General features: G+C 39.0%; 1 protein-coding gene across 3 annotated transcripts in view; it reads left to right on the plus strand.

Moving 5' to 3' along the window:
* Positions 1 to 15,576, plus strand: part of LOC150092169 (uncharacterized) — a 300,320-nt gene that overhangs the window by 152,434 nt on the left and 132,310 nt on the right. For all 3 annotated transcript variants that reach the window (XM_090415233.1, XM_090415231.1, XM_090415232.1), the window contains exon 11: positions 7,834 to 7,893. In XM_090415233.1, the coding sequence (XP_090271359.1) occupies positions 7,834 to 7,893 (60 nt within the window). The remainder of the gene's footprint in view (positions 1 to 7,833; positions 7,894 to 15,576) is intronic.

Raw genomic sequence — 15,576 nt, forward strand, 5'->3', positions numbered from 1 at the left:
TGGAGAAGAAGGTTTTAATACTAAAGGGATAGGACAGGTTCGAGGTTTAGAGGTGCAAGAGGAAAGTATGTTCCAAATACTGAGTACCCTGGATGTCAGTAAAGCAGTGGGATTGGATGGTATTTTACCATTGGTTTTGAGAGAATGTGCTAAAGAACTGACAGTTCCTTTGTTTTGGCTTTTCAATGAAAGTCTGGCTATGAGAAAGGTACCCAAGGAATGGAAGGAAGGAAGATAGTGCCATTGCATAAGGGTGGTAGCAAACTGGAAGTGTCTAATTATAGGCCAGTTTGTGTTTCATCAGTTGTTGTTAAGATTTTGAAGAAATTAGTGAGGGACCATATATGGCATTGGGCAGATTGCCTTTTATAATAAAGTTAATTGCCTTTTATAATAAAGTGATGAGGGAGAATAAAGTTGATGAGGGAAAGGCATACTGTCGTTTTTTTGGATTTTGCAAAGGCATTTGAGAGGGTGCCACATGATAAGCTGATATTTAAGTTACAGAACATGGATTTAGATATTGGGTTAGTCAACTGGATTCAGGATTGGTTATCTGATAGTATCAGAGAGTTGTGTATGGTGGGGCAATATCAAGGAAGCAGAAGGTTACAAGTAGGGGTTTCACAGGGCTCAGTACTCAGTATTGTTTAACCTTTATATCAGTGACATTGTCAATGGATTGCAAGGGGATATTCAGTTGTTTGCAGATGATGTAAAACTAGGAAGGGTTATTAGTAATAGTACAGATGTGGTGGCCCTGCAAGAGGATTTGAATAAACTAGACAGATGGAAAAATGAATGGGGGTATCAGTGTAATGCAGCAAAGTGTAAAGTCTTGAAGTTGCAGATACATCGATGGGAGGCTGCATACTCAATTGAAGGGAGCTGTACTGGAGGAAGTAGGGGAGACAAGAGATCTGAGGGGGGGGGGGATGATGATGATTGGTAGAAAACTGAAATTCAAGGGGCATATTGCAAAGCCAGTGCAGGTAACCCAGAGGATTGCTGCTATACTGAGAAGGATGTTGACCTGCAGAGATAGAAGAGTTATCATTCCATTGTATAAGATCCTGATCAGACCACACTTAGACTATTGTTCTCAAATTTGGTCTCCAGGATTTGAAGGGGATAAATTAACTGTGGAAAGGGTACAAAGGCAGATAACAAAGATGGTTTCAGTACTGCACAATGTTAAACCCCCCCTCCCCCAACCGGCCACAACGTCTATAGACGTTAATCTGGATACAAAGCTCTAAAACCCATTGAATAACATGGATAAGAAGGACAATTTGGTGTCACTATTTCATCCACATTGGCCAGTAGGGAGGTTAATTATGACGATTGCTGAGGGAATGTGGACTGCAGGGTTTGGTGGATAGAAGAAAAAGAGGTGATATGATCAAAACTGTTGAGAGGCAGTTACAGGGCAGACACTAGGAATTTCTTTCACTTGTGGAGCAGTGGGAAGGAGTGATGACAAGAGCCCATCCCTGGAAGTTGCAAAAGGAAGCTGTGAAGAAGAGGGTGAGGAGTGGTTTCTTTGTGTGGAGGGTGGTGGAACCATGGAATGCATTGCCTGGTAGAGTGGTGAGAGCAAGAACGGTCAATGAGTTTAAAGGAGTGGAAATCTATGATAGACTTTGTGTTTCCTAGGAAGGACCTCCAGCGATGAGTCTCTTGACTCCATGGAGTCCTGAATAATAATAATAATAATAATGAAGTCTATACTTGCTTTTAGAAGTTCAGCTATAACTTCATCCTCACCTGCAGCTTTTCCATTTCACAAGCTTTGAATGCTCCACATAACTTTTTCTGTAGAATATGTGGCACTTCATTTTTTTGTTAATGTGGCACTTCTTTTTCAGTTAATTTGTTATCCTGATATAATAATGCGTAAAATTCTGCAATTCGTTTTGCTGTAGCATATCTATCTCTGGTTATGGTCCCATCTTGTGGTTAGACTTAGTTGGAGTCTAACCACAAAATGGGACTTGTAGGTACAGTTGCAGTCTAACTACAAAACTGGTTATTGCAGTTTAGCTTTTTTGAGACTATCATTGTTTTCAATTGCTTGTTGTATGAATTTACAATTGAATTTTCTTATTTCTTCTGTGATACATTATCTAATTGTTTTGCACAATTCAGTGTATTCAATTTTATTCCGTAGATTATTCACTTGTTTCATTTCTTCATAAGCTATTTTGTGTCTTCAGAAATGTTGTCTTGTTTCTGTTCTGTGGTACCAGCTATTTTAAGTGAGCATTGTAAAATATTTTAGGTAATAATGTCATTACTTTCTGATGGATCAGTATTGTCATGTATAATAAATTTTTAAATCTGTTGTTTAGTTCATGTTGAAATATATCTTTTTTAATGTTGAGTTTGTATACATCTATGTTTTGCATTGATCTTCGAAACCTTTTTCTTCTTTCTTTTTTGAATTTGAATTTATTTGAATTTAACTGCATACATATGATGGTCACTTCCAATGTTGAAGATGTTTATAACAGAACATTCCTGAAAGATGTTTTTCTTATTGCTAAGGATAAAGTCAATTTCACTAGTTTTTGCATTAAGACTTTTCCATATCCATTTCCTATGTGCTTTTTTCTTGAAAAAAAGAGTTCATGATGTACAGGTTTTCTTTTTCTGCTCCTCTATCATCTCTCATGCCATATCCAAAATTTCCTATTCAGCTTTCATCTGACTGTTGTATACCAGTTCTAGCATTAAAGTCTCCCGTTACAATTCTGAAATTATGTTTTCCTTTATTTTAAGTTGGGATACTGTATGATAGAAGTCTTCAAGTTCTTTATCAGTATGACTTATTGTTGGTGCATAGACTTGGATCATCTTAAGAGTGTATCTTTTTGAGATTTGGATAACAATACTTGCTATGCGATCAGATATACTGTCAAATTCAATTATATTGTTCTTCAGTGTTTTGTTAATCATGAATCCAACTCCACTGATTCTTACCTTATCTTGACCTCTATAATACAGTATGTCTCAGTTTTTTAATTGAAACATTTCTTCATGATTACGTCTAACTTCACAGAGTCCAAATATGTCTCCCATTTTAGTCGCTTTAGCTCTTCAGTTAGTTCAGTTAGCCGTACTTCTCTGCTCAGAAACCTAAAGTTTAAAGTTCCAAGGTTTAGTTTCCAATGGCAGCGTGATTGGGTTACCCGGAGATTCTTAGCATCCTGCCTTCATGTTTAACTGCCTGCTTCTGTAGGTAGTAACAATCTGGCCTCCAGGGAATGAGTGCCATTTTATTCCTGTTTGATTCATCTTGAAAGATGGGTCCATGGCTCTTTATTCAAAATATTCAGAGCTGCCCTGATATCCAACAGATGGTAGTCAGCAGTAGCGGCCCGTGAGGTTTTAAGTGGGGGTGCTACCTATACAAAATTTTTAAAAAACATTCTTTTTTTCCTAATTAGTAACCAATTTATTAATAAATAAATCTGTAGATTTATTTATTAATAAATTAGTTACTGATTAGGAAAAAAAAAAATTTTTTTTAAAATTATTTTGTATAGGCAGCACCCCCACTTAAAACTTCACTGGCCACCACTGGTAGTTGGGTTTCCCCCCCTCCCCCCATATATCTGCCACCTAGGGAATGCACTTGGTAGCCAGTGGGAGCCTTGAGATATACTTACATTGCTATACTTAGTCATATATATATATAAAAATTCAACTGCATCTTTAAAGTCAGGAACAGATATAAATTATTATTATTATCATCTGACCTCCATGGAATTAGAGACTCATCATGGGAGATACACCATTGCACACAGTGTTCATCCAACTGTGCCTTAAACTGATTCAATGTGTCTACATTCACAACACACACTCAGGCAATGTATTCCACTCAATGCAAAGAACCTATTCCTCACTCCGATTCTCACACCCTCTTTATACATTTTCCAGCAATGGGCTCTTGTTCTACCTCCCCTCCTGTCCCATTCTATGAAAAATCTCTTCCATGCCAATCTGATAACAATCTCTGACTAGCTTATATGTCTCAATGATATCCCCCCCCCCGTCTTCGTCCTATTCACACGGCTTTGCAACTTACATTCTCTGAATTTGTCCTCGTACTCCACATTCCAAAGACCACTGACCACCTTTTTGAATCTTTTCTGGAGTCTTTCTAACACATCACCATGAAAACTTGGTGACCAAATCTGTGCACAGTAATCCATATGAGGCCTGATCAAGGCCTTATACAGTAGAATCATAACCACTCTATTTCTGCATGTCGGGGTCTTCTGCATCATTGCCATTATCTGATGTGATGTCTTCAGAATTTGTGCAATGTGGCACCTGAATTTCAAGTCCTTGTCCACCATCACTCCTAGATCTCTCATCTCCTCTACTTCCTTTAAAGTTTCCCCACCAACTGTGTACTTTGCATCCCATCATTACTAAATCTCAAAACCTTACACTTTGTAACATTGAATTGATAGTTCCACTAACCTGCCCATTCATGCAATCTATTCAAGTCCTCCTGTAAGACCATTACATCCACTTGACTCTGCATTGCTCTCCCCAATTTTGCGTCATCTGCAAACAGCTGCATATCATTAGTTAAACCCATCCCAATATCATTAACATACAAATTGAACAACAATGGTTCCAAAACTGACCCCAGCGGTACACTACTAGTGACCGCTATACTGTACCCCCATATACAACTTTCTGATACGTATCTGACAGCTAGTCACTGATCCAACTCAGGTCTGTTATCCAATCTCATCTGTTTCAATTTATTTGACAGTTTGTCATGTGGCTATTTATCAAAAGCTTTTGCAAAATCCAAGTACATCGCTGTATATGCATCTCCCCTATCCAAGGTATTTGTCACCTTGTTATAGTACATAAGTAAGTTAGTAAAACATGATCTCCCTTTAACAAACCCATGTTGATAACCACAGAGAATACTGCTGCTATCAACCCATTTCTGTATATCCTACTTGTCACCAATCTCTCTAGTACCTTCAATCACAACTCCAGATATACAGATTGGCCTATAATTTGAAGCTACAGCCTTATCACCACCTTTTTTTGCAGTGGAACAATTTTATCCCTTTCACTATCTTGGAACCTGTGTAAGACTCATTAAACAGGCATGCCAATGCTACTGCCAATTGACTGGAATATTCCCTTAAGATGCATGGTGATATGTCATCAAATCCTCTTGCCTTATTGAGATGAAGTTTATTTATTTACTCAACTACCTCCTGCTCACTCACAATTAAGCCATCCTCTTGTATGTCCTCTACACTTAAGTTCCTCATGATTCCACCCTGATCAGAAAGAAACACCCATTTAAATTGATCACTGAATACCTCAACAATGTCTTCTGCAGCAGTTACCATTCTACCATTTTCATCCATTAACATCATCTTACCATGATCATTCTTCGTTGAAAGTTTATTTTTCACTTGGTTAGACTATAATAAATTTAGTTTAATCCTTTATCCAAGTGTGAGCAAACAAAGTTTGCGCCTGAAAATATCTTCATTACTGGGGTAAGGTAGTACAACACCGGGCAACTTGTAGCAAAGGTGGACCAAGCTAACATCACTCCTATCTCAGTATCTCCCATAATGCAAAACACATCTCCTTGCGGATATGTATAATGTTATGCATTAAGGAAAGGCACTATCCAGACTAGTTTTGACCTTTATTGAGGTGTATTTAAGTAAAGACCTCTCTAAAAATTAGATGATCCCAAAAGATCACCCAACTCAGCTTTGTTCCACTCAGTGACAAGCTCACCCCATCACCAAGAAGAACTTCTTAGCATTGGCTCTACCCAGTGGCAGGCTCACCCCACCACCAGACAGAGCCATAATCTCAGAGCCGTAATCTCAGAGAGGCAAAAACCTACCCCAAGCAGAGCCTCTCATCTTCAGTGGGAGCCAGGCCCAGAAGTGGAGATACCAGGCAGAAGCAATTTCAAAGTCATCTTTACCTATAGGAGTTGCCAAAAAGTGTGCCACCTTTTTATTAAATTACTCTGGATTTAGAGAAAGATGTTGCAAGTTTATTTTTCACTTGGTTAGACTATAATAAATTTAGTTTAATCCTTTATCCAAGTGTGAGCAAACAAAGTTTGCACCTGAAAATATCTTCAGGACTGGGGTAAGGTAGTACAACACTGGGAAACTCATAGCAAAGGTGGACCAAGCTAACATCACTCCTATCTCAGTATCTCCCATAATGCAAAACACATCTCCTTGCAGGTGATGTTAGCTTGGTCCACCTTTGCTATGAGTTGCCCGGTGTTGTACTACCTTACCCCAGTCCTGAAGATATTTTCAGGTGCAAACTTTGTTTGCTCACACTTGGATTAAACTAAATTTATTATGATCATTCTTCCTTCTACTTGTCATATATCTAAAAAACTTTCTAGGGTTTTTCTTCGCCTGATTTGCCAATTTCTGCTTATACTGTACTTTGCTTTTCCTTACTGACCAAGTCATTATCCTGGCTTGAGGAGTGGTTTCTTTGCATGGAGGGTGGTTGAACCATAGAATGCATTACCTGATAGAGTGATAAGAGCACGAACGGTCAATGAGTTCAAGGAGTGGTATGATAGACTTTGTGTTTTCTAGGAAGGACCTCCCACGATGTGTCTTTTGACTCCATGGAGGCCTGAATCATAATAATTACTATTATTCATCTTGTACTGCCTCCAAAGTACCTTCTTCCAGATTTCATGCTTAGGTTCCTCATTCCTCCATTTTACACCTACTTTATTCAGCCTTTTAGCCTTTGGAATATATTCACACATTGATGCTGTTATGTATTTCTTTGTCAGTTCCCAAGCAGCATTTATTTCCTTACTGCTCAACTCCTTGTTAAAATTTCTATATAATAAAAAGGGAATTAGACAGGAAGATGCCATTTCACCTAAATTATTTATAGTATTCCTAGAAGAAATTTTTAAAAAACCTGGAATGGAAAAATAGAGGAATTATGGTAAAAATCACTTATAATTTATTGATGATATTGTTCTTTTAGGAAACTCTGCAGAAAAACTTCAACAAATGATCACTGAATGGAATGCATAAAGTAAAAAAGAAAATTAAATATTAACAAAGACAAAACATAAAAATAACATAATAATAAAATAATAATATTATTTATATGGGCACTCCATGGAGTCAAAAGACTCATTGTGGGAGACTTACTTTATTCATTGGAGTGCTCACCTCTGGTTGACCTCTGACTGATACCCACCATTCCACTCATTTACCATTCTCCAAGAAAAGAACCTAGTCTGCACACATCCTTATTAACCACACTCTTAGACAGCTTCTAAGTGGGACCTCTTGTTTCTCCCTGCTCCCTATATGGAAAAATATCTTCTGTCTCAATCTTGTATCCCTTTAGTAACTTATAAGTTTCTGTAATATTCCCTCTAATAATAAATACATCTTCTTGGAGCAGAAAGAGAGAGAGATAGCAGACTAAGATCTCTAAATTTTAACCTAACTTTGGTAATTTTTGTTAGCAATATCTAGCAAGGAAGTGTTTTAGCTGTGTGCCCCAAATTTCACATCCTCTTCACTGAGATTACAGGATCTCTTGCCTCCTCCATCGCCTGGAGCAAAGTCCTACCAGTGCATGCATCATTCTGTCTCTTATTTCCTAGTTTATAATTTTACACTTGTCATCATTGAACTGATAACCTCCCATTCCATTCTTGAAATATTACTCTTGTACAGTGACTTAAAATTAAATTTGCTTAACTTAAATTTCTCTTAAAATTATTTTTCCATTTAAAGAATATTTGATTCAATTTTTCAGAATGAAGTATATCACCAGTTTCAAGAGAATTTTTTTGAGTCTTTAAAAAAGTACCATAGAGTAAGTATATCTTTAATTTTAATCAATAAAGATTATCATCATCATTAAATGACTTCCATAAAGTTCATTAACTGGATACTCCTATTTTATTGGATCTTTATTTTAATCATTATAAGTAATGATTACAATTATTTTTGAAAGTCTACTTTCATAATTCAACTAGATTTCATTTCATTTATTTATCCAGAATTTCATTTATATTTCAGCATGAATTCAACCGGAGGAACTTTGTAAACTGCAATGTCTTTGAGATATGTGCTTTGCCAAAGACAAAAAGAAAGAAGAAATCATGTGAAATATTAGAATTACTAAGTGAACACTTTGGAAAAGAATATCATCCAGGTGGAGATATTGCAGTAATGAGAGAGACAAAATTCTTATATGAAAACTGAGGTAAATTAACTGGAGGTGCTTAGCATATTACTGTACCTTGATGTGAATTCAGCTATGGGATTAGATGGTATACCAGCTCGAGTTTTTACGAGAAGGTGTTAGGAAGTTGGCAGTGCCTCTGAGCACATTATTTAATTTAAGTCTCAGCTCTAGGTTAGTCAGGGGACAGAAAGAGGGGAAAATAGTTCCATCGCATAAAGGAGACTCCAAGATTGATGTAGCAAATTACTGACTGATCAGTATATCAGGAATCGTTGTCTAGGTACTGGAGAAGTTGGTCAAGATCAAAATACAGGAATGGGTTACTGGATGGGGGAGGGGGACATAATTTTGTGAAGGTTAGACTGTGAATCAGTAACTTGCTCATGTTTTATAATACAGTGACAGCTGAGTCGGATTAGGGTAATGGATTTACAGTGATACTGTTGGACATTGACAGGATTCTACATGGAATTCTAATCAGTAAATTGCAGCATATGGATATAAAGTTGGTGAAATTTATGATGGAGAGATATCAGAGAGTAGTTTATTCATGAGTAAAGCAGTAGAGGGCCTGTATCTAGCAACATGCCACAGGGTTCTGTTCTTGGGCTGCTACTATTTAATTTGTACATTAGCAATACAGGAAAGAATCTGAGAGGAACTGTTCAGTTGTTTGCTGATGATGCAAAGTTGGGTAGAGCAATAGTTAATACAGATGATGTTAAAATTTTGCAGGATGATTTGGATAGACTAGCCATCTGGGCAAAGGAGAATGGAGATCAGTTTAATGTAGCAAAGTGTAAGATTATGCATTTAGGGGTGAAAAGATTACTAGCTGTATACCACATTGATGTAACTGTACTCCAGGAAATTGATGAAGCCAGAGATTTGGGAGTGTTAGTGGATAGGAAGTTAAAGTTTAGAGTGCACATGGCAAAAGTGGCTAAAGCAGTTTATTATATTACTTGGTTACTGAAGAATACTTTGACAAGCAGAGACAAGCAGGTTATTATTCCTCTTTATCGAGCTTGGTAATGCCCCATTTTGATGATGAAGAGGAGGTGGGGAGGATCCAGAGGCGAGTGACCAATATGATCACAGGTCTATGGGATGAACCTTATGATGACAGTTTGAAGATTTGTGAGTTACAGAAATTGGTTGACAGAAAAGGGGGGATGTTATGATTGAGACCTACAAATTACTGAAGGATTTTTACAAGATTAATACAGAGGAAATTTTTCAGAACAGGTCTGGTGGTGGGAGAACTAGGGACCATCCCTAGAAACTGAGTAAGAGTGTAGTTAAAAAGGATGTAAGGACTAGATTTTTTATTCGGAGAGTGGTTAATGAGTGGAATAAGTTGCCAGAGTCTGTAGTGTGATGCCATGACTGTGAATGAGCTCAAAACAGAGTATAATGGATACTGCACAAATGTTGGAGAGTGCTTGGCATGATATGTTAGGGCCTCCCTTGACGAGTCTAAGGACTCCATGGAGAAGCCCATAATAATAATAATAATTGGAGTTTATCTTTGTTCATTATTTATATGCTCTCTGTTCATCAAAACTTCATTCTGAAAAAAATAGCTGGTCCAGACTTGCTCTCCCTTTCTTAGTGTTTTTTCCTCCTGTGTATATTGAGATTTTTTTCTAATTTTCATAAAGAGCATTGAAATTATAGGCTTGCAATTAAATTCTCAACAAAAGTTCAGTAATCTCTAACTCATAATATTATGAAGCCACTATTAAAGCCTTCACCAAACTTCCTTATGATTCTGCCAGCATGCTGAAGTGAAGGAGAAATTTGTCACATCATAATCATTGCTTCTCTACTAGAGAATGTACATGACCCATGATTGTTCAATAAAATTATGGTTTTATTATTACTAGTCATGTATCGACATAGATACTGATCAAATGGGTAGTACTGGCTGGCAGTTTGGCACCATGCTGAATGGGGGGAATCAGATGTTTCAGACAAGTATTGCTGTTTTATAAGCATACCTTTTAAAGGCAAGCAAAATTCCATCCTGATTCCTAGATTGAAGATGACTTTGACACTATTGTCTTGCCTGTTGGAGTCCTGAAACAGCTTCCCAGATTAAGGTTTCTGATTATACTCCTCCTCCTCCCCATTCACATGCTTAGGTGGCACCCTTTTATGGATGTGCTCAAACACACCATAATTAACTAAGGAGCTATGTGACTATTAAATTATTTAAGGAATTTACAACGTATACTGCAATATTAATTAAAAGAAACTTTAATAAATACCTCCTATATTTTTGCAATGTCACATTGCCATCTTCATGGAAACATACAACTATGACACGTGCATGCAGGCACTACAACTGTCATAGTTGTATGTTCCCATGAAGATGGCAATTTGACATTGCCAAAATATAGGAAGTATTTATTAAAGTTTCTTTTAATTAATATTCAGTATATGTTATTAATTTCTTAAATAATTTAATAGTCATGTGTTACCAATGTATATGCCTATCTACAAGAATAACTAAGGAGCTAGTTAATTTTTTTTTTTTTTGATTTAATTGATTGAGGGTATAGCAGTAAAGTTATTCTGTAGGCTAGCCAGTAAATAATACATTGACTGAACTTGATTAGTAATACATCAGTAGGCTTTCTGCTAGTTACCTACCTTCTCCTAGATTCCCTTATCCATGTCACCAGATTCTAATTTACATAATAATAAATTTCTGTGCAGTATCTTCTGTAAATGCATTTGTTACCACACAATATTTTGTGTAACTAATATTGTGATATAGTGAATCTGTAAACTAGTCTGTCACTTAATTATAGAAAACGAGTAAATTAAAGGAAAAACCTCCCATTCCACAAAACTCTTCCAGAACTTTTATAAGGATGAAAAGAAAAAAAAAAGCAGACTTGGTGAGAAGAGTACACATGATTAACAGACATAATACAGTAGTATAACAGTAACCTTAATACATACATACATACATACATACATACACCTTCAAGGCCCACCTTTCCTAATTGGGTTGTGGGGGGGGCAACAGCTGCAAGAGGAACTTCCAATGGTCACGATACTCTACCACCAAGCTCAGGTGTTCTGGTGGGATTCCCAAACGTGTCTGCCCAAGGTTTTGGATATAATCTATCCAGTGAGTCCTTGGCCTTCCACGTGGCCTCCCACCTTGGAAAAGAGGGCCTGCTGAGGGAGCTTCTCTTGTGGCATTCTGACCAGGTACCCATACCAACGTGACTGTGATCTCTCAACACGGAGAAGCAGTGGTTGAGTATTGAGGGTTCCCGAATTGCAGAGCTTCTGACTCTGTCAAGTCTTTTCAGCCCCGCAACCCCTCAAAGGACCATTTTTTAGCCACTTGGATTCGTGTCCGCATTCTTTCGGTCATTACCCAACTCTCATGACCATAGGTGAGGATGGGGACATAGACTGTATTGAAGACAGCCAGCTTTGCCTTCTGGCTTAACTCCTGCTTCAATACTACTGAACGGCCAAGCTCCTGAAATATTGAGCTTGCTAAGCCAATTCGGGTATCTAGCTCTACGTCCCACTTTCCATCATTCGTGAATATGGACCCAAGGTATTTAAACTTCTCCACCTACCTCATTGGGACTCCACTTACATGTAGAGTGCACTGAGATGGTTGTCTTGAAACTACAAATCTTTCAGTTTTGGCCACATTGATCTTCATTCCGGAGTCTGCACAAACAGCTGCAAACCTATCCACGGTCCGCTAGAGGTCATCTGTGGAAGAGCTAAGCAGAACTAGGTCATCTGCAAAAAGCAGACGTCCAATGCTACATTTTCCAATTCTGACACACTCACTGCCTCGGCTGTGCCTATCAATCCAGTCCATAAATATTATGAAAAGGAGGGGTGACAGAACACACCCTTGGCGGAGGCCAACGGAGACTGTGAAAGGTTCAGATTTTGTGCTGTTTACCTTGACACAAAACTTTGGGCATTCATACAGGGACTTGATGGCAGTTAATAGTTGACAATCCACTCCATACTCCTGTACTACTTGCCAAAGCGTATCCCGAGGAACCCGGTCATATGCCTTCTCCAAGTCCACAAAACATGTGTAGACATTCTTGGCATATTCCCAAGATTTCTCAAAGACTTGCCTTAAAGTGAAGATTTGGTCAGTTGTGCTTCTACCAGGACGAAAGCTACATTGTTCTTCCTGGAACTTTGACTCAACTATGCTCCTGCACCATCTTTCCAAGCATCTAGCATACAGTTTCCCAGGCAGGCTGAGCAGAGACATGCCATGATAGTTACTGCAATCCTTCTGGTCTCCCTTCTTGAAGACTGGTATTATTATGCCTATCTGCCATTGCTTTGGTGCTTGCCCAGATATCCAAGCAGCCTGACACACTTGAGTCAGCCAGAGAACACTGTCTCGATTTAAGGCTTTTAGCATTTCGGGCCGAATTTCATCATCGCCAGCAGCCTTGCCCGATTTTAGCAATTTTATTGCTAAATGGACCTCTTCTGCTGTGAGACTAGTCATTGCCCCGATCTGCACCTCTTGAATGTCCACAATTGCTGGGCCACCTGGGTTAAGAAGGCTCTCAAAGTATTCCCTCCATCTGTGGAGGATATCCTTCTCGGTTGTTAAAAGTGCACCATCAGAGGCCTTAATTGTCCTTGCTGTGCACAATTTCCTCTCTCGAAGGCGGCGGATGGACTGCCAGAATACTTTGTTTGTATTTGCATAGGATGAGTCTAATCTTTCTCCAAAGGATTCCCAAGCCTTTTGCTTTGCTGTCTTTACTGCCTCAGCAGCAGCTTTTCATGCCTCAGCATACCGCAAACGCATCTCAGGTGACCTAACCCTAAGCCATGTTAGGTAGGACTCCTTTTTTGTCCGGACAGTTTTTGAACTTCTTGGTTCCACCAAGGTGTCCTTTTCTCACTGCCCGTTGCTACGCCGAGCCGCTTTCTGCCACAGCATGAGAGTGCAGAGGCAGTGACAGCTGTTCTGAACAGCTTCCACTCCTCCTCAACATCTGCAGTATTCTTGGGAATCTCTTTAAACCTGGAGGAAATGTCATCTGCAAAATTCTTCCTCACAGCCTCATTTTCCAATGCTTCCCATTTCAAGTGGTATAGCTGCTTAGGCCTACCAGCATTGATGGTGCATCTAGTTTCTGAAGCCATAGAGTGCACACAACAAGGTGGTGGTTAGTTGACAGTTCTGCCCCTCTCCTCACATGAACGTCCAACACTGAGGAAAATAGGTCTGCTGAGACTATAAAGAAGTCAATCAGAGATCTTTGTTCTAGTGTATCCCTGTACCAGGTATACTTATGGACTTCTTGGTGCTGGAAGAAGGTATTCATTATGGACAAGCTGTTAGTACAGCAAAAGTCCAATAATTTCAACCCATTTGCATCAAGGTCAGGGATGCTGTTCCTCCCAACCACACCCCTCCATGTCTGGTCATCTGTTCCAACATGTGCATTGAAGTCACCCATTAGCAGGACTGATTCCATGTCTGCCACCCTGTCAAAAGCAGCATCCACTTCCTCTAGAAAGGCAGAGTATTCTGACTCCAGATTAGGTGCATAGGCTTGCACCACAGCCAAATCATGGTTTTTCATCTGAAGCCTTAACACACATTACCCATCCTCCCAATGGGATCCACTCAGCAACACAGTCTGACAGCTGGGGACTTGTGAGTATCCCCACACCCACCTGAGCAGACATTGTCGGGCTCACGCCAGAGTAGTAGAGCTTCCACCCCTTATCCAGGTTGACAGTTCCAGAGCCTGTCCTCTTGGTTGAAGAAAGCCTGACTAAGTCTAGCTGGTAGCGCTTAGCTTCCTCGACCAGTTCCAACTCTTTCCCTGTCAGAGAGAAGATGTTCCAGTTGCCTAAAGCTGTAGTCTGGTGCCATTGTCGTTGCCATTTCCATCCTTTTGCAGAACCATTTCTTTGCACTGGCCCTAAACACCTCCCCAAACGGGTAGCAGACCCATTGATGGAGTTTCCTCTAGCAGAGTGCTGAGGAGTGATGTCTAAGGGAGACTGTAACATATTTTTCGAATGGGTCCCTCTGCCTAAAACCCGAATGTGTCCCTTGGTAACCCACACGACGGACGATGCGGTATGAACGTTTTTTGATGGCCTGATCATGTTACAGTGTTTGATAATGTCCTGTTAGCACAAAACGAAATGACACAGCAAAATAGGGAAGATTCCCCTCGAATACTCTAATAGCATTCTGGGGATGGAGCAAGAAGAGAAGAAAGAAAGAAGCAAGGGAGGAAGAGGAGGGTCCATTCTACAGATAATATAACAGATCTATATTACATGAAGTAAGGCATGGTCCAGCATCAGGTACCTCGGGTTTGCCATGCCCGTACTCACTAAAGTGAGCCCCTGAGGAAGTAACCTTAATACTTCAGCCATAATTCTAAACACAACAAAAACTACCAGAAGACACTACCATAGCACCCATTCTTGAATTCTGGCCATAACCAATTTTTCCAATACCTAAATGATAATAAATTATTATTATTATTATTAACACCAGACCTCCATGGAGTCGAAATACTCATTGTGAAAGGCAAACACTGTTACATACAAATCCCATTAAACTGTACTTTAATCTCATTCAATGTATCTGCATTCACAACAATGTCGGGCAAAGCATTCCACTGACCAACCACTCTTCACTCAAAGAAACTACTCCTTATGCCCCTGCTCACATCCTCCTTATACAACTTTCAGGCATCTCCCTGTGTTCTATCTCCTTCTCCATTCTATGAAAATTTTCTTCCACATTAACCTAGTTAGTACCTTTACCAACTTAAATGTCTCAATCATATATACCCCCCTCCCTCTATTCCTCCTATTCAAAAGGTTTTGCAAACTGCATTCCCTCAATCTGCCACATATCCCACATCCCAAAGACCAGTCATGATCTTAGTCAGTCTTCTCTGGACCCTTTCCAATATATCTTCATCGCCGTGAAAACCAGGGGACCAAATCTGTACACAATAATCCATACAAGGCTTGATCAAGTCCATCTAAAATGAAACCAGGACCTCTTTTTATGTCTACCAAATTTTAGAACCTTACACTTGGAAACATTGAATTAATAGGTCTATACTGCTGCCCACTCGTACAATCTATTTAAGTCCTACTGTAAGACCACAACATCTTCAGTTTTTCATCATCTGCAAACAGTTGTATATTACCAGTTTTACCTATCTCAACATCATTAATATACAAATTAAATAACAATGATCTCAAAACTAACCCTTTCAGCACACCATTAGTGACTTT

This window comes from Typopeltis vanoorti, unplaced genomic scaffold (genome assembly GCF_054136105.1).
Source record: "Typopeltis vanoorti isolate ZY-2024b unplaced genomic scaffold, IOZ_Tvanoo_1.0 HiC_scaffold_24, whole genome shotgun sequence".
Lineage (NCBI taxonomy): Eukaryota > Metazoa > Arthropoda > Arachnida > Uropygi > Thelyphonidae > Typopeltis > Typopeltis vanoorti.